This window comes from Grus americana, chromosome 1 (genome assembly GCF_028858705.1).
Source record: "Grus americana isolate bGruAme1 chromosome 1, bGruAme1.mat, whole genome shotgun sequence".
Taxonomy (NCBI): domain Eukaryota; kingdom Metazoa; phylum Chordata; class Aves; order Gruiformes; family Gruidae; genus Grus; species Grus americana.
The window spans coordinates 87,822,556-87,846,453 of record NC_072852.1 but is presented as its reverse complement, the minus strand read 5'-3'; the positions used below and the strand labels follow the sequence as shown (position 1 = coordinate 87,846,453).

The following is a 23,898-nucleotide window of genomic DNA, read 5'->3' as shown; positions in this document are numbered from 1 at the left end:
GCCCTGATAAAAGGAGGTGGAAGTGCAATTTTTAGTCAGCTATGAAACATTTATCACTAAGGAACATGTTACCAACATGAGAATTTTTCTGAAAACATGCAGGTTGTCACATAACAGAACTACATTCAAAGAATAGTTAAGGTTGCAAAGCCAAGCATTTATAAGTTAGGAGACAGCCAAACAGACAATACTTCCCGTTCTACCGACCGGTGCCACAACAGATTCAAGCAACAAGAAAAACCTAGCTCAGCTCCTCTCAACTTGGGGATGTGTGATCACGCCTACTCGGCATGCACAACTCTGGAGAACATAGCCGCCGAACTCTAAATACTCCATATGGAGAAAGTAGATGTGAATATTTTTCAAAGACTTCGAAAAATATGGATGGTTTTCTCCTCAAGCTGTCCTGAAACAAATAATTCCTACAGTATCTCATATCCAACACAGGATGGTTCTTGAGTTTCTTAGCTGTACACTTAGAAAAAAACAAACTTTAATCTAGGTAGAATCACATTCCACCTCTAGCTTCATTTAGGAATTGCTGAAGCACTTTTGTCAAAGCTATTAAAAAAACCCAAACAACAAAACAGCTTGAGGCAGACAGAATATTCCAGTTGGAAGATTTGAAGTTTGGCAGCTGCAAGAAACTGAAAACATAATCACTTAATGGAAAGTGTTGAGCAATCTTAATTATAAGTGCTACCAGTTTCTTGTATAATAAAATTAAGCAAAATTACTTCCTAGAACTGTAGTGATTACCAAACAAAAGATTAAAATTCTCAAACTTGCACAATTCAAGTGTGTGCAAAGGCAAAAGAAATAATTTGAAACAGACCAGCAAGTACTACTAGCCCAACTGATACATATATTTAGGTAACTCATGTTGTTAGAACCAAAACACATCTTCAAATTGAATGTAGTTTATGATTCTGTAATGTCAAAGGAGTATCCCAATTTGGTATCTTACAACAGGCTCTCCTTTCACACTCAGGAATTCACAGCTGGAACAAATATTTTCCTTTTTGTATTCAAACTTCCTTGAAACTTGAAAACACTCCAGCTATTATTTATAATTCTGGAAAGATTTAGATCATCACTCAGCAGACGTGTTCATGACCAATCAACTAAATACGTCCAGTCCATGTGCAAAAATTAAAAACACATTAAACCTTTACATTGGTGCTTTTACTGAAAAGTGGCCTTTTATCACCTGAAGTTGTCTCTTCCAGATTATTACACTCACCAACAGAGCCTCTCGAATGAAGCACACCTGCCCTTCTGCCAAGTTTGGAGTCCGTGTAAATCCCATCTGCGCTGGAAAGCTTTAACTAAGCTGCTGGAATTTGCAGTGGATTGATGGGACGTCAGGTACATGTTTACCTCTGATGACATTTTTTTACCTGACAGGGTGGCTGTGAAAAACAGCTAAGGGGTGGTAACATCATCTGCTGCAAACAATACTGCTGTAGGTATGTGCCCACAACCCAGAGAGTCCTTTTTTGTTTCTACATCAGGGGATTGACAAACTCTTACGGTCATTACAACCTTTAGTTTGTTCACTTTAGTCTTCCTATAAGATCTCAACTCCCCTCTCACAGATTAAAAACAAGAAAACAGGAGGGAGAAAACTTTTATTAGATTAAATCTAGCCCAACATCCATCTATGCAAAACTAGCTGGCAAAACCACTGTCAACAGCTTGGCCCTCTCCCTTCAAGTGGTATCAAGACCATAGCAGTTTACATACTTACATACACACACATGTGTATATATATAAAACACAGTATAACACAGGAATGCTGGCAGTCAAAAGAGGTTCAAAGCAGCAATGAAAGACACTCCCTGTTTTTGATGTACTTACAGATTACACCACAAGCAATATAAATCCAGGCTGCGTGTTTCTTTCTCCTAGACTTGTGTCTACATATCCCTTATTTTTCCTATGACAGATACCTGAAGTTGCACACACAGCTAGCTGAAGTTTTGGTCACTCTGTAGGTGCTAGGAGATGGTGCTGACTGTAAGACTTACTCAGTCCGTGCTCTATGACTGAGACTGAGCTACCACACCCTACATTTGGACTGCATTCATCACCATACTTCTCTTAGTTTTGACTGTGTAGGCCAAAAAGTGCTACAGTGTGATCTGCAATCAAAGATTAGCACATAGATCTTCACATAGATCTCCAAGACGAGATGGTATTGTACCTTGCTGCTACAGGACAGCCCAACTCCCAGTGGAACTTCACAATTAAAAGAACCCATCGGGAAGATACATTCAACGTCCACCGAACAAAACTATAGACCGTCTCCCCTCAATGCTGCCAAACTGGAAATGTTTCTTGTGTGACCACCAGAAGGTAAATCTCCACACATAACTCAGAATATGAAGTCTCACATACTGAAGACAGAATGGAAAGAAACGGACTGTTAATTATCAGTGGTCTAGAGAACAACGTCAATATAAACAGCTAGGTGCACAGCCTCCAGCAAGTTATACAGAAGGTATAAAATAGAAACAAGTAACTGTAACAGGGCTGTAACAAGTTCGTAGTTGGACTTTGATAGGGTTCCCTTTGATAAGAAATGAGTCAAGAACGGTTCAAAAATACAGTATATAGAGATCCTAGTACAAAAATCAATTATTAAAGAAATAATGAGATTCCTCAAAAGCTTAAACTTTAAAAACTCATAGAGCACATGTTAAAGGATATCTTTTAACTCCTCAATCATTTTAAGTTAGCTGTCTTCAAAGACACTAATTTAAACTCCCAAGAGTATCAGGCGGTACCCTAAGACATGCTGGACTCTGTTAATACAGATTAATTTACTGGATTTACAGTGAGGAAAATAAAGCTGTTGTGGGACAGATTTAAAATTCTAGATATTGATGCGCTCCCCACCAAGATCATGCTCTAGAAGTACAGTTTGGTGGTACAGCAAAATGAAATATTCATCTCTTTCCACAGCAACGTATGCAAGCACTTTCAAAACCCAGTTACACCATATCCAAATCCCTTCTTTAGGAATTATTTATAGACACTCCTTTTCAAATGCATAATTCATATACAAGTTTAACCTTCCAATAACACTAGAATCTTTACCATACTAAACAAAGCTTTCATTTGTTCAGCTTTTTCAGCATCTTGCTCAACAGACCAGCAAAATGCCTTAACCTTGTACACTTATAAAAAAAATATTCCCAGTAATGCACAACTCTGCTGTATTTCATTAGAACAAAGTTTTAACAAATTAACTTGCTCTTGGCTTCTAATGAATAAACAAATTTGAATGCAGCCTTTTCTTGGAACACAGTTAATTTCATTTGTACATGGTTGTAAAGCAAAAGGGCAAGGGGAATTCCCCAGCAAGATTACAAAGATTATTTTCTATTCAAAACACTTGCATGTTCCTAAATACAGAACAAGACAGAATATTTTGGAGAGAAAAATTAAGGACATCCACCAAGATAGTAAAGAAAATTAAACAGCTCATCTGCACCTGGTACATGCATGCCTACTGCTGGAATTCTAGAAATCATGTTGTATTTTTATTTGTTCATAATGCACTCAACTGAAAGCAGACATGAAATTCAGAACCCTGCCACAATAAATGCTTGCATCGATCTCCAAACTAACCATCACATAGATCACATATCTCCAGTTCTATAACTAATGTTCCAACCACAAATCAAAACATAAATTTACTTGCTAAATCAAATAAATGTGCAAAGATGAAGTCAGGTTGGGAACTACTTCTACAACAGATAAAATTAATTATTTTAATCCTGCCCTATTTCTGTTTAAGAAAATCTTTTCCTTATGCCAAAGGGGAAAAAAATCACCCAAGAATTAAAGCATTAGAAACTATTATCCACAAGTCCAAACTGAAGGTAATTATCTAAAGAGTTTTGTAAAACACATTTTGGAAAATGCAAGCTTACTTGACACAATTCCCTTCACTTCCTTTCAGGTTATGGATGTTTTGCCAGAACTTGATTTTACATTTTACAATTTGATTTTTTTTGCGACTCTTGGCTTTGCTCTTAGTGTTGTCTAGAGCATGTAGGGGTATTAACAGATATAATTTAAGAGACTACTTCTGCTAAACAAGGTATCCAGCAAATAAACAATGTAAGGGTGAGGGGGAGAAAATGCAAAGAACCTTCATAGTTAAAGGAGAACACTAGCAGCTTCAGCTGGCAAAGACAGGAATTTTCCAATACAAGCATCTTTCTCACTACCAATAACTAAATTATCAACCTGTTAATTTATGTGACAATTATATTTTTATCTGAAATATTTATCTGCGATATTTTTTTAATCTTTGGAAAGACCACCTCATTCTTCAGTATTATACATTTCACCTTGCAATCTGCAAGGGTTTTAATCTCCCAGAGGCAGATGTAAAGACTGAAAGGATTTCTTGCTTAAACAGTGAAAGTCCCAATAACAGAAATTAGAATAGTGATTTATTTATCAATCTATGCAGCACCTTTGAAAGTCTGCATTCAAGTGAGCCACTCTTCCTAGATATTAGATAGAGCTCACACTGCCAGGACAGTATCCTTCAACTGACATGCTGATTATTCTTAGTATTAGCATATGCAGAATGTGAGAGCACCTTCTTCATCAAGTTACCTGGGTAAGGAGTATTCAGTATAAAAAAAATAACAAATGACAAGGAAATGAGTAAATTAAACACACAGACATTAACAGGCAGGTGGTAACAGACAATAACACAGACCAGAACTCTTCCGCTACTGATTGATGGGCCATTAAAGGAACTACCCGGGCACAGCCTTGGAGAGCCAACCTGGACTTTGTCACTGATAAGAAGGAGGAAACATGACTGTCAACACCATTATGAGATATTTGAGGGGACTTGCAGGACTGCGCAAAATTTATTTATGGGACAGAAGAAAAGGGCCCGTGGCTTTAGATAAAACTTATGATGGGCTGTTTAGGACCAAAGGGATGGAAAGGGAAGGATCAGGGTGGATCGGGGAGGAATAAGCAAGGGAAAAATGGAGAGGAAGTGGCTTAAAAGGGCCTGGCCACACATAAACAGGCTGCAGATCACCACCCTTGTCCGAGTCCTGCTCCCTACCAGCACGGTCTGCCTTATCTTCTTACATCCTTTATTTTGCACGTAATCCCACTCACTATCCTATGCACAAGTGCTGCAAGGTGTAAACATCAGCAGCTGGAGAAGAGGCCATGGGTCACAGAGCCTGCAGGTCTGTGACAGCACCTGGAGAGTCTGGCATGCAAGGAAGGTCTGGGTGCCAGTAGCTGGAGGGATTGGGATGCATGTTGCAAGGTCAGAGTGCCAGCAACTGGACAAAGGGGCAGCAGGTCACAGGGCCCAGGAGGGTGGCAGTGGCTGGACAAAGGACAGTGGGTCACAAGACCCTAGGTTTACGTGCCAGCAACTGGAAACCCCCATGTGCGTTTGTTTTTCCCACTGAATTTAATCCTGGGTGCATGTGGAATTCATTAGCAAACTTCAAGCTGGACAAGCTGGTGAGTAGGAAACCTGCATCTGAAAAGACCCAAGCTCTGAGCTGATGGCTGCGTAACGGATCCAGGGTTCAAGCACAGGTATTAGGCAGACCGAGAGCCTTTGCTTGTAGTATGAGGGCACTTGCAAAGACTGTGTGAATGCACGCGTCTATCTGACAGTGAACATCAGGAGGAGGAGCAAGACCTGGCTACCTGTACGTATGTTTTACATGAGTTGTGGCAGTACTACGTGTGGGTGCTACAACGGCAGTGCTGTCAGTGGCAGTCCGTGTGGGCAGCCGCATTAGTGTCCTCTTAGTGTAAGTGTGCACCTCTCTAGGATACGTCCTTACCCTCGCTACTGGCCAAACCTGCAAATGGGACAGCAGCAGCCACATCCATTGGACTGGGATGGAGAAACCTGTACTTGACTGGTCTTCAATAGCTGGGAAGGAGGATTCCCCAGGTCTTGGAGTCTGCTGGAGGCAGTGGTTTTCTTAACATCTTTAACAAAGTGCATTACAAACATTTAGATCAAATTTATTTTCAGTTTTCCTTTAAATACAGACAATAAATATAGCCAGATGGTGCTATGCATTTAATACAATGTCATATCACAAACGAAAATAGATAGGGTGTATTACTTATGGTTTGTCTGTTACCTGTAAGAGTTTAAATTAAGCAGTTCAGTTAATTACCTAGCTCAGCCCAACAGCATTAGCCTAAAAAAAGCTGTACGGGCAGGCATAAAAAATTAGGAATATTCGCTCAGTATTTGCACTGATTTAATGACAGTAATTTAAAATTGTTTTTATTGGTTTTTCCTACATGTGAAAATTGCACCATTTTACCGGCAGTGTAAATCTAATCCAGTTGAGTTAAATCCATGGAAGCCTTCTCTAAATAGTATTTTAAAATTAAAAGTGCTTGGTTTGGTTTAATTTAAGCATATATTGTTGAAAATGAAAGACCACCTGAAGAAACTGAAATATGCACATCCACAAAGGTATTTGCTTTGATTTATTTAAAGGCTAGTCTGCAGCACAAGCAACTGGGAAACAGAGGATATAAATTTCTCCCATTCAGCCACCTGAATGAGCTCTACTTACTCTGTAGTAACAGGTGCAGGGAACTGCAAGAAAGTGAGAATATCACCAAAAGGTGCTAAGGCACTGTGTGTGTAACAAGGCAGGCTAAATACCTGTGTGAATCCTCTTATTTGTCTTTAGAGAATAATCATCACTTTGTATGTGAAAGACAGTATTTAAATTTAGTGCATTAAATACACATGTCGACCCATATCACATTGTTGGTGAGTCCTTGTAAACGTGCTAACAGAGTTCCCCTCATAGGGCTTTTAACTTAGTCCACTTGCAAATCTGACTGAAGGGGCTTGCTGTCATTAAGGGGACATGAACAAAGCACTGTAGAACAGACTGCAGTCTGAATGTTCATCACATCAAGCATTCAGTGATAGTAATTTCAGTATCTGCTATTACATTCCTAATAGCAATGCTCAGCTCATGCATCGTAAATTCACATACTAGCTTACTTTACAGTAACTTGTTAATGTGCTCACATATCATTAAGGGGTAATAAACATGTAAGACTAACATAGAATAGATATTTCTGCTTATTTTCTTGCATATGGAAGCCATATGTAGTCTAAACCCTGATTTTAGTTAAACTGACCCAACCTTCTTACATAACCAACCCAGGTAACTCCAGAGGTAGCCCAGGTGCAGGAAGTGAGATTTGAAGCCAGAGAGATTTGAGTTCCTCTTTAATAACATTATTACTTCCAAGAAATGTTGGAACCAGATGAAATGCAATAATTTATTCTCGGTATTGTAAAGCAGAAAGGAAGTATGCCCAATTTACAGAAATGTGCAAACAGAAGTGGCATGTCCTGACTTGGCAATAATGTGCAGACTGGCATTTTCTTTGTTATTACTGTTCTAGTTGATATTCTCATCTCACCTACTTGCAAATGCAAATTAGAATTACATTTTCTCAACATATTTTCTTTTTTATAACAATCTTTTTTCTTCAGTACAAATTAATTTCCGTAATTCTGAAATCTCTTGCTTTTAATCAAAATTCTAATTGTTAGCTTAGCAGGCTTCTCTAGAAAGCACTGTCACTGTTTTTGAAAACCTAAATTCAAAGTTCTGATGCTTACACCAAACCAACCACTCACCAAGTGAAATGAAAAGCTACCAAAGTTAACTGTAGGTTAATGTGAGAGGTTAGAAAATGCTTCTTGCCAGCTCTTTTCCTTTCAGTCTCACAGAAACTCAAACCCCAAGGCAGAAGTATTGTAAATCACTTGTTCCTACTGGACCATCACCTTAGTCCGTAAGTAAAAATTGAATCTGTCAACATTCCTGTGGGCCTTATAGTTCTGCCTTCTAGCAAAAGCCCCAGTGAGCTGACAAATCCTGAGCTGAACCCATTAAAAAGCTGTCTGTCATGTCACTCATGCTGTAATAATACCTGCATATTACAAGCTTAAACACAAATATTTAGCCTACACAACATCATTTTCTTCCTCCTGGGTATAATGAACTTGATTGCCACTACTGAGCAGTAAGGGTCCAGTCGTGTACAGCCGTATTAGGAAGTGTTTCCACTGTGAAGCATGGAGATTTAGCAGTGACCAGTAAGCCATGAACCTGCCAGTTTTTAGGACTGGGGTTTATGGCATTCAAATGGAAAAAAATGATGGGATGGAATGGCAGTCCCTGTGCAGCTCGGCCTGCTGCGGCTCCCGACCCTGGCTGCCGCTGCTTCGTGAGGCAGGCAGAAAGAGAAAGAAGGTAATCTGTCACCAGAACCCTTCTTCAAGTGCTACGTCAAATGCAATACATGCACACAGAAATTTATATTCATAAAAATGTAAACATTACAAAGACATGGCTATAGACTAGACTTATGTCAAGCTATATGACTCTACTCATCTCTATAACTTGTTAAGAACTTGGAAGCAATGGTCAAATCCTTCTTAATGAAACCATAATTACTATTTCGCTGGTAAGTTACTTTACTGATTATACCTTTTTAGGTATTTGTAACAGAAACAGTGACTACTTTGAATGAAAACACGTCTTTGTAAGCTCCAGCAGAAACAGCAGAACAATGAACAAACAGTATGGTCTGCGTGTCTCAGGGCACCGTCCCCAGAATATCATTCCCCAGCAATGGAATTGCAGAACATTCTGTTTATATTGAGATCAGAAGGCCTGCACTCTGATAAATCAAACCACAGCAGAAATGACTCATCAGACCCGCATCCTAACATCAGAAGGATGGCGACAAGGTTGCAGCACATTACATACACCATTCCCCTTCCCCTAACCCAAGAAAAGAACAGATCATGTACATATATTTCATGCATACATTTAAATGAGAAAAAACAGACGAGATGCAGCGACGTGGCCTAAGATCTATGGAGGCTAATGACAGAAATATTCTGAGGCACAGAAAACCCCATAACAATTGCTGATCCCTAACAGACTGAAAGATCTGTACAAAAACTAGCTCATCATCATCATTCAAGAACCCTAGATATGTGAAGAGGACTGGATAGCAGTGTCCCTTTTTCTCTGACTCCAGACAACTTGGACATATCTTGGTACCTGTAAGTATGAGTGAATTAAACTTGAGAAAATGAGAGTAGGTAAAAATCAGCTGACTTAACAACTCTGTAAACAAATAAGTATCACCTTCCCTTTCCATAACACCTAGCACTGAGTTTTATTACTCTAATTTTCCAACATCAGCAGCTGAGATACAAGCTTTATATTTGTGAATTATATCCAGTTCATATAAAGTTCTGATGGACAACATGACGTTTAGATTCCACAAAATCGGAGATTCAAAAAAAGGAAGGCAGTATGCTGTGAGACCTTTGTGGTGGGTTGACCCAGGCTGGAGGCCAGGTGCCCACCAAGCCCTTCTACCACTCCCCTCCTCCTCAGCAGCACAGGGGGGAGAAAATAAGAAGGGGAAAAAACTCATGGGTTAAGAGAAAGACACTTTAATAAAGCAAAAGCAAAGGGTGCATGCAGAAGCAAAGGAAAAATAAAAGATTTATTCTCTAATTCCACCAGCAGCTGATGTCTGGCCACCTCCTGGGAAGCAGGGCTTCAGTACATGTACAGGTTGCTCCCAAAGACAAACATCGTAAATAACGAATACCCCCGCTTCCTCCTCCTTTCTCTTAGCTTTTGTTGCTGAGCAGATGTCATATGGTATGGAATATCCCATTGCTCAGTTTGGGCCAGCTGTCCTGGCTGTGCCCCTCCCAACATCTTGCCCACCCTCAGCCTACTAGTGAGGGGGCAATGTTGGAGAGACATCCTTGATGCTGCGCCAGCACTGCTCAGCAGCAGCCACAACACTGGTGTTTTACCAGCACCATGCTGGCTACCAATACGCAGCAGAGCTCTATGAGGGCTGCTATGGGGAAAACTATCTCCATCCCAGCCAGACCCAATACTACCTTACATGTGCTAAGAAGTTACTGATGTGTGCAGTGATTTATGCTGCTGTATCTCTGGAGCAAAGAGGAAAAAGGAAGGAAAGATTTCTAAATGGGGTATTTCAAAGGCACATTTGTTGCTCATGCTAACATTTAATACTTGAGATTGCAAGTCAAATAAAATGGATGCAATCCTTGTGGGTTTTTTTGGTTAAAATAGAAAATGAGGATGTGCCCAGGCTCCTTGTGCAAATACCTCTGAGAAGGTATCAAAATAGTGTATCATGGTATAGGGTATTTTCTTGTTGTAAATTGAGATACGTCCTGCTTGCAGTCCTATGGGGTCACACCAAAGTCACAGAAAATGTTTGAGGCTTCTCTTTTCTTCCACAAATCTGTGTCACAATAAGAATTTTCTTTAAGTATTCAGGTTTACCTATCAGTCTGTTAGAATAAAATTAAACAGAAAAACAACACAGAAGCATATCTTTTTTCTTCTATTCAAATCATATAATTTTTTCTTTTAATAAAGAAATTAAAAAGTAAAGACAAAACATAACTACTATAGAAAACCTGACCTATATTAATTCTTCCATTATATATTTTGTTTAATACTCTCTCGATAATCAACTGGTAGTAATAACATTAATTAGTCTGACTGCTACGTGCACATCACTAATATTTTCATTACTTTCAATAAAGGTACCCTCCAGTAGAATACACCCAGCGCTAGAATGATGGGTATAGAAATAGAAAATAAACCCACCACTACAATGATGCTATATTGCAGCTAACTCCTGTATTTCTTCAATAGTGTATTTATGTAGATTTATTTTGCCTATTTCAATTCCTCATGACTTAGTTGGAACACTGTACAGATTAACAGAAAACCCAAAAAGTCTGAGGAGAGAAAAGTTCAAAGGAAGAAAAAAAAAAAAGAAAAAAAAACAACTCAGAAAGGTCAGAGTCAACAGTTACATGTATCTAGGCAAATAAAGAGTTCTGACATAATTCTCAGAAACTATCTGGAGAAACTACTTTGTACAAGGATAGTATGCATCAAACTAAAGGTCACAGCAAAGACGAAAAGGGCAGCTTTCCCAGAAGCTGAAAGAAGAAAAGTTATGCTTTGGTACTCTTTCCATTGTCTCAGTCTTTCCAGTACTAAAGAATATAACAAGCCAAACACAATGCTCTTTGAAATTACCTTCTGAGGAGGACATAAAAGCATTGCCTGCCCTTAATACCAACAAAGCAACTCAAAGTAACAGTGTTGTGGACTCTGACACAAGTCCTCTAGTGAACTGAGATGTAGTGTGTGAAGGCATCACCCTTATTTAACCAACTTCTGTGATGCAGGATACAAGCTCTGCAGGAAAATCAAGAAAAATTCCTGCCTAAGCCTCAGCTATTTCAGCTCATAGTGTTTCAGTGCATGTGCACCTTTCCTGTAACTTCTTAAATTCCTGCAAATAGATCTATCAGGGATACAACAAAGACAGTTTATCATCATTCTATCCTGGTTTGTGGAAGGAAAAACAGAATTATGAATTCTTGCTATCTTGTCCCCACAAAACTTTACAAGATAGGTTTACAAACACTTGTTGCATTGGGGAAATCTTAGAAACACTACCAGAACATCTGTATCTGCATTTTGAAGCTTATTTGCTAAAAACCCAAACAAACAAAAAAACCCAACCAAAAAAAAAACCCAACAAAAATTCCCCACCAAATTTGAGGAAATAAGTTTGTGGCTAATGAGCAGCACAGCAAAATTAAAGGCTCTAGAAAGTAGTATTTCTTTTTATCCTGAGAACTTAAGTCTCGGCCTGTAATCCTAAACTTTAGTCCCAAATGTATTATCTTTCAAAATTCGCTTAAAAAGTATGTTTGAGCTGCATCAAACTTCTGCAAAGTTAAAATTTTCACTGTATGTTTATTCTCAGTGACCAAGATGATTTTCTTCCCAAGAGCTGCTAATTCTGAGCATTATTACTACAACTGACGAAAAGCCCCTAAAGAATCCTGGTGATATGCCACATTAGACTAATTTTGATAAAAGTAGCAGGAGCAATTGGTTAGGAATAGAAAAAAGCAATAGAAAAAGTTATTTCAGAACAACATAAAATTGTCTTTGAATAAATAGTAGGTGAATACTTGTATTTGCTCACGTTCTTTTTTCTGAATGCATTGTTAAACCTAAATTTGTCTGAAGAATTTATCTCATCAATCCATGTGTCTGTCTCAGAAGGTGTCACTATTCTCTCAAAGATACTAGACAGTTTGGAGAGAATTTTGGCCTTAACGATGGGATTAGACAACTCTTTTCACAGTCACTGCAATGACAGCTGCATTCATTTCCCTCATATACCAGACTCAAAGTTATAAGCACATTCTCAGTTTGCAAGCCAGAACATGTTCTGCTGGATATTTACAGACAACCATTGAAATTCCCAAAAGCTGTCAGTGATGTCAAACAGGACAGAAATAGATCATGCTTGTTTTTTCTGAATAAACTTGCATTCATAAAAGAAATAGGAACAGAAACTTTGAAGATTCTATTTTATCACACCTGCTATGAAAGGACTAAACCACTCGACTTTTCTTGGAAGAACCACTTCAAGAAAAGGAATCATATTTGTGTCTCTGTCTTTGTGCTTTATCTCTCTACTTACCTTGTCAGCAAGAAAACCTTTTTTTTTGTTTCCTTCCAAAGCCTTTTTTTTTTCAAATGAGACACATTGATACCAGCAGGATCTATAGGGAGGTTCATCATATTATTTCACATGCCACTAAGTAGAAGAATTATGTTTTTACATGTCAGTTCCTAACGCCAAGTGAAGGAGCTGAAATTTAACCACCACAAATATGCAGTATTTCTACGTTACCTTCCACTTACCAGATGGTTTCCAGAACAAAACCAGGAACAAAAGCAAAATGAGGAAACTATTTTCAGCCTCATTCTTTATTACTGAAGATTTTATTGACTGATAAAAGTAAGGATAAGCATCAGATTGGTAGGAAGCTGCTTTCAGAAAGTACCATAAAAATCGAGCTGCATGACTTCAGAGAGAGCAACAGACAAAAATTGGTTTCAGGAGATCTCAAGTCTAAGTAATCCTTCTACATTGCATATTTTCAAGCAATGCTGTTCATACCCCACAGAATAATTTTTCTGATCTCCAACTTGGCAACAAAGTAAGAAGTAGAGCTTTAATTAGGAATAAATAAAATAAGAATACTTACGCTGACCCCAACGGCCTGTTCTTGGATTCAAATAATTTGGATAAAGTCCATTAGGACGATCCATTTTTTGAAGTAACTTCCGAATGTGCATGACCTAAATTAAATCAAGAATCAGAATCACCACTAACAATGTTCATCTGCTTTCTGCACATAGTTAAATCTAATCTTTTTTTCTTTTTTAGTAGTAAATTTTCTTAATCTGAATCCAGAAGCTTTCTTGAGGGTTTCCTTCAGATTAGTATGTTTTTGTTTTTAAAGGACTGCCCACATAAACATGTTTAAAAATTGTGATTTTTAAATGTATGCTGAAACAAATAAGAAAATTTGGGTTGTCATAAATTTCTACTTGAAGAAGTCACCTATTTGGTAACAGAAATATAAATATGAAAGAATTTACCTGCTACCAAGAATTCAATATCAAAAGTACTTCCCCTTTAATGCAATGTATGATGGAACAGTATAAAAGACACTCATATGATAAAAAACTGAATTTGAGACCCACCTTGTTGTAGTATACAGGGTCCCCTGTCAAATAGCTGAGGTGGACAAATTCCATGTGCAGAGTACCAAACTCAGCGAGGATGCTGCTGCCAGCAGAAGCCCAGCCCCAGTTTCGACCCACACCGCTGAATTCCAACAAATATGCATAAAAAGGGAGAAAACAACAAAAAATTCAGAATTACTGTGCACAGCACTAGTAACAACCAGCGCAACAAATTAAACAAGTAACAGCAAAATATTAACCTTTACTTAAGACTACAGGAGTTGTGGTTGGATTTATCGATTGGTTCATCGGTTGGGCCTTTTTGGAAAAAAGATACCATAACCTCATCAACAAAAAGTCTTGTGATTAAAAGATGCAATATCTTGATGTCAACAGAAATAAAATGACTTCACACTGGGCCCAACCTCAATTGTTGTTTATTCACTGTATGTTCCTAAGAACAAGAATCAAAAGCAATTATCGGACGAGACGAGCATAGTTCCAAAGGTGGCAGCATTCACTTCCTCGTTCTGCCAAACATCTGCTGTATTCCCTTTACTTGTGTGGGATGTGCTTCAACTCAGTATTTAGACACTCCGGTAGGATGGGAGTGGGCCCCATCTGTATCTACATAGGAAAACAGTATGTTTACTGTAGGCAGAATAGTATGAGTTCCTCAGGCTCACATAAAGAATCAACAGGAAGTATCATAGATCTCCTATCTTTTGCACTCTAAGAGATACCATCTTGCTAAGCCATAACTCCTAAATTACCTCTGGTTTAATCTAATTTGGGAGTTTTCACCACCTTTCAGGATCGGGTCTTTTAATTTCTGAAGTTAACGACATTCTCCTGGAGATTACTTCTACTTCCTATCATAAAAGATTTCACTTTTTAGTAAGACTACAATCAATTAGGAGTGTCTTCTTATTTTTTAAATTAGAAATTAGAAAGAGGAAATGTAAAGGAAAAACGTCAGTAATGGAGCAGTATTTGTAGCTCCACCTGAGACAGAACGACACCTTTTAAAATACAGTAACCACTGTTTACAGAGTGTAGAGACCCAAAATCATAGCTTGTCTCAGGGGTTTTTTGGTACAGTGCTAATAAAAAGAGAAAATTAAGTGTTTCATTATGAATACAAAAGCTAATAAAACACAAGTCAGTAATTTTCCAAATACTTCTTTCAGGTCCCATCTTTTACTGCATGTCAGCTTCATGATAAGTGTTCTCATATACGCCTGCTACTGTTACTGCTCCCTGGCATGCCAGCCACTATTTTCTGCTGTGATGCTGGCTGGTTCTGTACACACTGACACAGTAAACGCATAAACACCACCAGCACGCAAGAAATTTCTGGCACTCCAATCCTTTCCCCTCCGCCTACTGCAAATCCTCCTCCCTGGTCCTGCTTTCCTGACCGTGCTCTAATGCCCAACCTACGTGTTATACTGATAAGTATCCATGCATCTACTGCTTGCAGCTTCTTAAACCTCACCATCTATGTTGCTCAAGCCAAGGAACCAGTTGCCTGTGCTGCCTGAGGAGTACGGCCACCTGGGCCATTCAAACATACTGGAATCATGGTGCAAGACTGGGCTAAACAAAGCAAAAATAAAAAGAACTTATGCACAGAGAAATTTCAAGCCATACAAAACTGCTGAAAGAACACAAGACTGAGTAAACCATAATGCTGCACAGAAAGCGTGTATGGAAATTTAACCCAATGACATTAATTGTACACAGGTCCAAAAAATGGGGAAAATGCAGCACAGGCAAAGCAGAGAAGACCAGGCAAGGGTGGTGAGGCCCTGCGCCAACAGAAGGGCAAACCACAGCTCTGTGGTGTGCACTTGAGAACTGACAGCAAAGTGAGGATAATTTCCTGATCACAAAAAGGATCACATGCTCTCAAAGTAGTCCTAAACTTCTTCACAGTCTAACAAAGCACAACAAATATCTTTCCTAAAAGGAAAACAATTTAAAACAGTTCAAAAGCTCTCTGCTATTTACTGTCCTGAATTGCTTAAGCGTACACACAATCTAGACATACATCCCAATTCAGCTACTGTTTAAGAACATAATAAAAATTTAAAAAATGCTTTGCATCAAAAACGCTCTCTCAAAATCTGAGAGAAATCCCACCATGGAACAAGCAATACATGATAAATTAGACAAGGCAATTCTCTTCCACAAGGCAATGCAGACAATCTAAGTTCAGTGTCTGACCTGAATAGCCATCTACAGGAGCCTCTCCATTTCCATGGACCATACTGGAGTTCAGCACACTAGCCTTTAAACCTAAGGTGAACTGCAAAATTAATTAAAATCTTCAGAGTCCCATCATCTTCTCAAACATTGTGAGGTTTCTAAAGGTAACATACAGCTCAGGCAGTACATAAAACCCAGTAAGTTCAACCATGGCCTGCAAACAATTTTGGTTTTTAATAGGTTCTCTAAAGACTAAAGAATCAATGATTAAGCTCTAGGAAAATACATGGCATAATACACTGGATATGTTCCACTGGCATATTGAATTCTTATTGCAGAATCAGGAGGAAAAAAAAAATCATGGTCACAATTTATTGCAGTTAATGAGGTAGAATGTGCTGAACTCTATTAAAATTATTCTAAAGTGCCAGGAATGCCAATTTGTCTGCATATTCTACAGTTCCACTACTAAGAAAACCTGACATATCCCATTACTAATTTTGAGGGAAGGGGAGGAACACACTTCCCCACAAAAGAAAATTCATTACCTTTTCAGATTCACCATTGCCCATGGTATACCCGTAGGTGTGTTGAAGGCTGGAAGAAGTTTTCCTGCCAGTTGCACAGCTTTGATCTTGAAAACCTAAGATAGTAGGATCAATTGCAAACAGTTACAAAGTCTGATTTATCTCCAAGAACTATAAAGACTGAAATTTCCTTGCCCCACCCACCTCTTTGTATTAAAAAAGCTTTACATTGCAAAAAATATATTAACTTATCATTTAGTTTTTACTTGTTCACTTTATAAATTTCATTAAGATTTGAACATGAAAAGAAAACTTGTCATTTTCATTTCTTTCCTTCCATACTCTCCAACAAGGATGCTTAGGTTCCTGTTAAAGAAGAGTATCAATTCTCCTCCCACCTCCCTCCATCAATATTAGGAATTTCAAGTGCTTTCTAAAGCAGTCTTTAAACCATACTTTATATTTTGTAGCTAAAAATCAAAAGACAACTCCTCCATCCCACACATAAGTATTTTAACTTCTATGAACTTCCGATCTCTTTTTAATGACATATAGAGAGAGTGCAGACAAGTTCCTATTCTTTTATGAACGTTACCTAATCAAAACCATATATACACAGTTTCCTGTAGCTTTTCCTTCATTGATAATGCATAAGAAAAATAATTATAGGCTTAATCTTCCCTCCCAAGTCTGATTACTCATAGAAATTACTGACAGGATGAAATCTCTTTCATTTCTAGTGTTGTTCCTACTTACTCTTGGAACATAAATCTGTAATAGCCTTGTTCAGAGCCTAATGTTTATTAGTTAAATGAGCAACTGGGATAAAGTTCCTTCTAAGCTTATAGGAAGTATCTTTTCCAAGAAGGCGTATTTGGTAGATCCCCATGACATAAAACTGTTTTTTACCAGCTAGTTGCCAGAATACATTTTAATTAACTTATTGTCAGTATTCACTACATTTCTGCAAAAGTTATCTTTTTAATTTGGAGATAACATTATTCATAAGTTTGAAGCACTGCACAAACACATAACAGAAAGAGCTACCGTACCCCAAAAACCCTGATGTAACATGTACATACCATAGAAACATTATCAACCACATGACCAATACTCTGTAATCGAGAATAAGAGCTTTAAGAAGGATGACAAGACAGCTCTGTTACAGTTATAAAAAGGATTTCTCCCTTTTGAAAAGTCTATGGGAGAAAAACAGAAGAGATGCTCACTGGAGAAGCAAGCTGAAAAGTAGCTGAAAAATAAGCAATCAGGAACATCCTCATTTTTCACATGAAGGTGGGAAAAGATCAATATCTTAATATTTGAGGAGATGACTAGTGAGACATGAAATAAACCAGAAAAGAATATTAAAGATGACATCTAATTGTATTTGATGCAGTGGAGTATGGAGAGATGGAGGTGGATCTGAAAGCAATGAGGCAGGAAAAAGAACTTTTACAGAGGTACTCTAAATGAATTGTAAGATGGGATATATCTAAACTGAAAAAGAGGATATCTCAGAATATGATGATAGAATTGTGAAATATCAGAGGCAATACGGCTTGAATGATTTTTAGCAAAGATACTGACAAAAGACAGTCTTTGAGAAAATATGCAGAAATTTAGCAGTAAAATTCAGATAACACTCTGACCTTGAATAAAGGACCAAGTCAAAATAGGAATGCATAGTATAAGAGGTATAATGCAGGTGGAGTATATGGTAACTGGGGAAAAAGAAACCCTGAAGAGAATTAAAAGCTCTATCTTGGCCCAGTTACATATAAGCTGCCTGATTTGCATCTATAAATACATGGCAAAAATTCATGCTGAACTTTTAGAATTTTAAGTAGCAGATGGGTCAAGACCAGACAGAACTACCCATAGGGTATCATCTAAAGGGAGTTCCTCTACAGCACAGACAAGCTTCAACACCTAATCCAGAACAGAATGATGACTTCCAGTTAAATGGTACATAGTTTGGAAAGACATTTGTGGCATGAATTTGTTTAGCTTCACCTTTTGGATCCTGCGCTCTCTGAAAACGCTATGCATTATTGTGTTATTCATTAATAAAAGATATTGAAACATTAGTGTAAGAATATTCAGTGGGAGAGCATCCCTAGAAACATCCTGACTAGAAGAACATTCTTAATGGCTAACTATTTACGTACCACTATCCAGCTTTTAATCAATTTGAAATGTACTATGATGATTTGGGGAACAAACTATAGTATTGGAAGCAGTTTTTAGTAAGAGTGTATGAAGTAAAAGTTGAGCTGATCTAAATACATGCATGAATCTAGACAATGACAGTTAAAGCAAGGCAATCACTGTACCAGCCGTTTCAGCACACGAGCAAACCAGAGCATCAGGGCAGCAGCAGTAACTGCTAGTTGAGACAACCATGTTAGAATAGAGTAGACTATTTCAGTTGGAAAGGTCCTACAACGATCATCTAGTCCAACTGTCCATGCTAGCAGTACCTGTGAAAACCTGCTGTGATTAGAGGCGCCCTCTTGTCACCTCTGCTGGGTTGAGGACTCTACGTACCACTGATATAGCATCAGAAGTAAAACTCTACCTCTCTATATCCATCTCATCTAAGTCTAAATCCAAGGAACCACTTCAAATTGGCTGAAGATGTGCCTTTACTTTCTATTACTGCCATCTCAGCCCTATCTGACCACTGCTTCTGGATAACAAAACCACGCAGTGCTTAATACAGCATTTACCTATGCAGACTGGAGCGAGAACTGAGACACAGCTGCACAAGTTTTTATCCAAGCAAATTGACCAAAAGAGTGTATTTGGAGAGATGCAGGGAAAAGAAAGAAACAGAACAAGTGGTGGTGGATGAGATGCTGATGCCTTTTATGAGAGACTGCAGAGGTGACCAGAGTGCACTGCTGACCTAATTAAAGTTTCAGACTTACTATAAGAGCAACAGTAAATGCCTCAGGCTCTATCTTTTAAATAATGTGCTGGCATCAGACAACATGGTTACTTATATAGTAAGCATTTTTTTATTTTAAAAACAGGTTGAACTGATAGATTCTATTTCAGCCTCGGCAGTTCCCTCTTGACAGGCAATGCATTTCAAGAAACACAGAGGCAAGAACAACAAAACCGAAATGGATTCCTTGAAAACAGAGCTCATTAGGAAACTGTAAAAGAATTTGGGTTATTTAGTCCAGAGAAAAGATGTTCAAGAAAGAACAAGATAATGACTTTTCAGTATATAAAAGGCTATACAAGGAAAAGGAATAATGATTTTTTCCCTGGACATGGAGAATACAAAATGGAGCAAGGGAAAGTTAGTTATTAGGAAAAAGTGATAAGGATAACTAGTAATGAAACACGACTGTGACTGCTGCATAATCATCACTACAGCTTTTAAAAATGCACTTTACGACATCTGCAACTACGAAGACTGGCATGATTTGACTGCCAGGGAACAGAAGAAAAACCGAGAGCTGTGCAGCTTCCTTACCACTCTTCCAGCCACACTGCCAATTAATCAAATGGCTTGCGCACATTCCATACATGTAAGAGGAAAGCATTTTGTTTCTCTCAGAGCCTTGTACCTACCCTGTACACCCACACAGCACCTTTGTAATCAGTGCATAAATCATGGAGACCATCCACCCCCAACTTTCTTTGGTAGCACAAACTCCAAAGTATACAACCTTGTAACAGAGAGGGAGTCACAGAAACCCCAAAGACAACAGCTCTCAAAGAAGTGCTGTTCTTGCAGGATAACTCAATCTTTTTTCAAATATGCATTCACACTTACATTAATTACAGAATTTCATAGAATCATAGAATCATAGAATGGTTTGGGTTGGAAGGGACCTCAAAGATCATCTAGTTCCAACCCCCCTGCCATGGGCCGGGACACCATCCACTAGACCACATTGCCCAAAGCCCCATCCAACCTGGCCTTGAACATTTCCAGGGATGGGGCATCCACAGCCTCTCTGGGCAACCTGTTCCAGTGCCTCACCACTCTCACAGTAAAGAATTTCTTCTTAACTCCTAATCTAAATCGACCCTCCTTCAGCTTAAACCCATTACCCCTTGTCCTGTCACTACACTCCCTGATAAACAGTCCCTCACCATCTTTCCTGTAGGCCCCCTTCAGGTACTGGAAGGCCGCAATCAGATCTCCCCGGAGCCTTCTCTTCTCCAGGCTGAACAGCCCCAACTCTCTCAGCCTGTCCTCACAGGAGAGGTGCTCCAGCCCTCCGAACAGCTTCATGGCCTCCTCTGGACTCTCTCCAACAGCTCCATGTCTCTCCTGTACTGGAACTCCCAGAGCTGGATGCAGTACTCCAGGTGGGGTCTCACCAGAGCGGAGTAGAGGGGCAGGATCCCCTCCCTCGACCTGCTGGTCACACTGCTTTTGATGCAGCCCAGGACATGGTTGGCTTTCTGGGCTGCAAGCGCACACTGCCGACTCATGTTGAGCTTCTCATCAGTTAATACCCCCCAGTCCTTCTTCGCAGGGCTGCTTTCAATCCATTCCCTGCCCAGCCTATAGCTGTGCTTGGGATTGCGCCAACCCACATGCAGGACCTTGCACTTGGCCTTGTTGAACTTCATGAGGTTCGCATAGGCCCACCTCTCCAGCCTGTCAAGGTCCCTCTGGATGGCATCCCTTCCCTCCAGCGTGTCGACCACACCACACAGCTTGGTGTCATCAGCAAACTTGCTGAGGGTGCACTCGATCTCACTGTCCATGTCGCCGACAAAGATGTTGAACAGTGCCAGTCCCAGTACTGATCCCTGAGGAAAGCCACTCGTCACTGATCTCCACTTGGACATTGAGCCGTTGACCACAACTCTTTGAGTGCGACCATCCAGTCAATTCCTTATCCACTGAGTAGTCCATCCATCGAATCCATGTCTCTCCAATTTAGAGACAAGGATGTCGTGCAGGACAGTGTCAAAATGCCTTGCACAAGTCCAGGTAGATGATGTCAGTTGCTCTTCCCTTGTCCACGTATTTTAACACGAATTTAACACGTAGTGGCCTTAGGATGTGGAGGTAGCAGATCTGAGTCTTCTTGAAGTAAAGACTCTGTAACAGCTCTAGCAAGACATCCTACTTTTAAGATGCAGAAATACTTTTCTAGATAAACTAGAACTAAACTTTCCAGCTGCGATAGAGTTAATTTTCTTTCTAGTAGCTAGTAGTGCTGTGTTTTGGATTTAATACAAGAATAATGTTGATAATACACTGATGTTTTCAGCTGTTGCTGGGTAGTTGTAGTGCTTACACTAAGTCAAGAACTTTTCAGCTTCCCAGGCCCTGCCAGGTGCTCCAGAAGCTGGGAGAGCACAGCCAGGACAGCTGACTCAGACTGGCCAAAGGGATATTCCCTACCATATAGCATCATGCTCTGCATGGAACTGGGGAAGCTAGCTGGGAAGTGGGATCCCTGCTTGGAAACAGGCTGGGCATCGGGTGTTGTCTTCCACAGGTGGTGAGCAATTGCATTTGTGCATCACTTGCTTTCTATATTATTATTATTATTATTATTATTATTATTATTATTATTATTATTCTCTTCCTTTTTTTATCCTATTAAACTATCTTTATGTCAATCCATGAGGTTTTTTCCATTCTCCTCCCCATCCCACTGCGGGTGGGAGAGTGAGCAAGCAGTTCTGTGGTGCTTAGTTAGCAGCTGGGGTTAAACCCTAACACATGTGTATTAAATCCAGGGTAGCTGTTATGTCCATTCTCAAAATATGGACATTTTTTCAGAAAAGTTTCAAAAGCCACCATAGACTTGGAGAAGTATTTCCATTTTACACGGCAAAATCTAATACACTAAATCCATCAATTTACATGGCCATTGGTAGGCTAATGCTTCTTTCTGCAAATGTTGTAAAGCAATGGAAGGACTTCTCCCCCTCATCAAATACAAATCAAGCTGAAGGGGAGAGTGAAAATTAGCAAAAAAAAAAAAACCCAACCCCAAATCAGCTAAGTGGATCCCTCATTAAGATGAAAACATCAATCAGTATCTACAAACTAGTGTGTACAGCAGACCAGCTGTGAGCCTGAATAATTTTCATCCATTAAATTGATGCTTAACATATCGAACCTGCCACCCACCCCACAATATGAAAGCTTGCTCCTGAGCATGTTAATCCAAGTAAGGCCAAAACATTCAGCAGAAAAGGCCTTAAAGATTAAGATGGTTCTTCAAAAGCCTTATTGATATATCCAGTGACTGCTGAGATGCATAGCTGCGAGTCTTAGAAGACTATATTATGCTAATACTGCTGTTAGGTGTTCCCTTCCAGCACTATGAATGGCAAACAGCCTCAAATGGCCTCTGTTCCTAACTCTGAGGGGGATTATAGATGTTTTAGACAAATAAAGAATCTCTTTCATTTATGTTCATACATCAGTCTGAGTCACTCTTCTTAAACAGTAATAAATAACAGACTTCTACTTAATCTGATAGTTATTAACTAGTGAGTTAACCATGATCATGCAATGTGGCTGGTTCTGTAGGTTTGATAACTTTTGGTCCTTGAAAAAAACATCAGACAAAACAGATATACTGCACAAGTTCACAAAAATTTAGTACTTTCACCGTCAGTACTACTATTACTACCAAATCCTGCACACATTTCCTTTGAACACTAAGCACAAAGATGACGAGGTAGACCTATTTAATTACTGAATGCAGATTAAAACCCCAGAGCATCTGACAGCAATACTGGACTCAGACCATTGAGGAAAACATTTGGTATTTCTTGGCCCAATCTAGAATAGTTATCTTTCTACCCTCAGAGTTCAATGTGCAGCAGTGAACTCTTCACCGCCCTTTTGTAGCTAACCACCCATTTAAAGCTCAACTTGTCAGACAAGACTTTCTGCATGAGCAGAGATAAAGGCTCGTGGTGTGATTTACCACTGAAAACCAAGATAAGCTGCACTGTCACCAAAAAAAAGAAATAAAAAATAGCTTAATAAGCATTGCTGTTTTATTGCTTATTTATATATAAGCTTTAATGCACAGGAAGATGTCGTCTGCATGCCAGATGAATAGCTCGAAGTTCCAACACACTTTCCCCCTTCAAGACTGGGAACTCCTGGGTTTTACAGTGTTCCTAGGGCATTCCCCACTGCAGGTGGGGGCCATCCTGCTATCAATTAATGAAGAAATTACTCTCTCTTTACATATTTGCTTCTAATAAATTCCATGGATTTAATTACAAAGGCATCTTATGAAATGAGGGAGATGCAGTAAGATTCTGGTAACATTTCAGCTATCATAGTATGAATGGAGAGTGGGAGCACACTTCAGCTGCATTTTATAGACGTTTGAGACTGATAATTGAAGAGGTACGTCACATGTAGAATTGGTCCTGGAGAACGTAAATCCATGTTCATATGAGATTTAGCAAGGCAGCTACAAACTACA

The 23,898-nt window shown here is 39.1% G+C and overlaps 1 protein-coding gene across 2 annotated transcripts in view; it reads right to left on the bottom strand.

Annotated features, from left to right (window-relative positions):
- MAN1A2 (mannosidase alpha class 1A member 2) overlaps positions 1-23,898 on the bottom strand; it is a 163,621-nt gene that overhangs the window by 44,957 nt on the left and 94,766 nt on the right. For both annotated transcript variants that reach the window (XM_054813961.1, XM_054813962.1), the window contains exons 6-8: positions 16,475-16,569; positions 13,734-13,857; positions 13,232-13,325 (exon numbers count right to left, since the gene is read on the bottom strand). In XM_054813961.1, the coding sequence (XP_054669936.1) occupies positions 13,232-13,325; positions 13,734-13,857; positions 16,475-16,569 (313 nt within the window). The remainder of the gene's footprint in view (positions 1-13,231; positions 13,326-13,733; positions 13,858-16,474; positions 16,570-23,898) is intronic.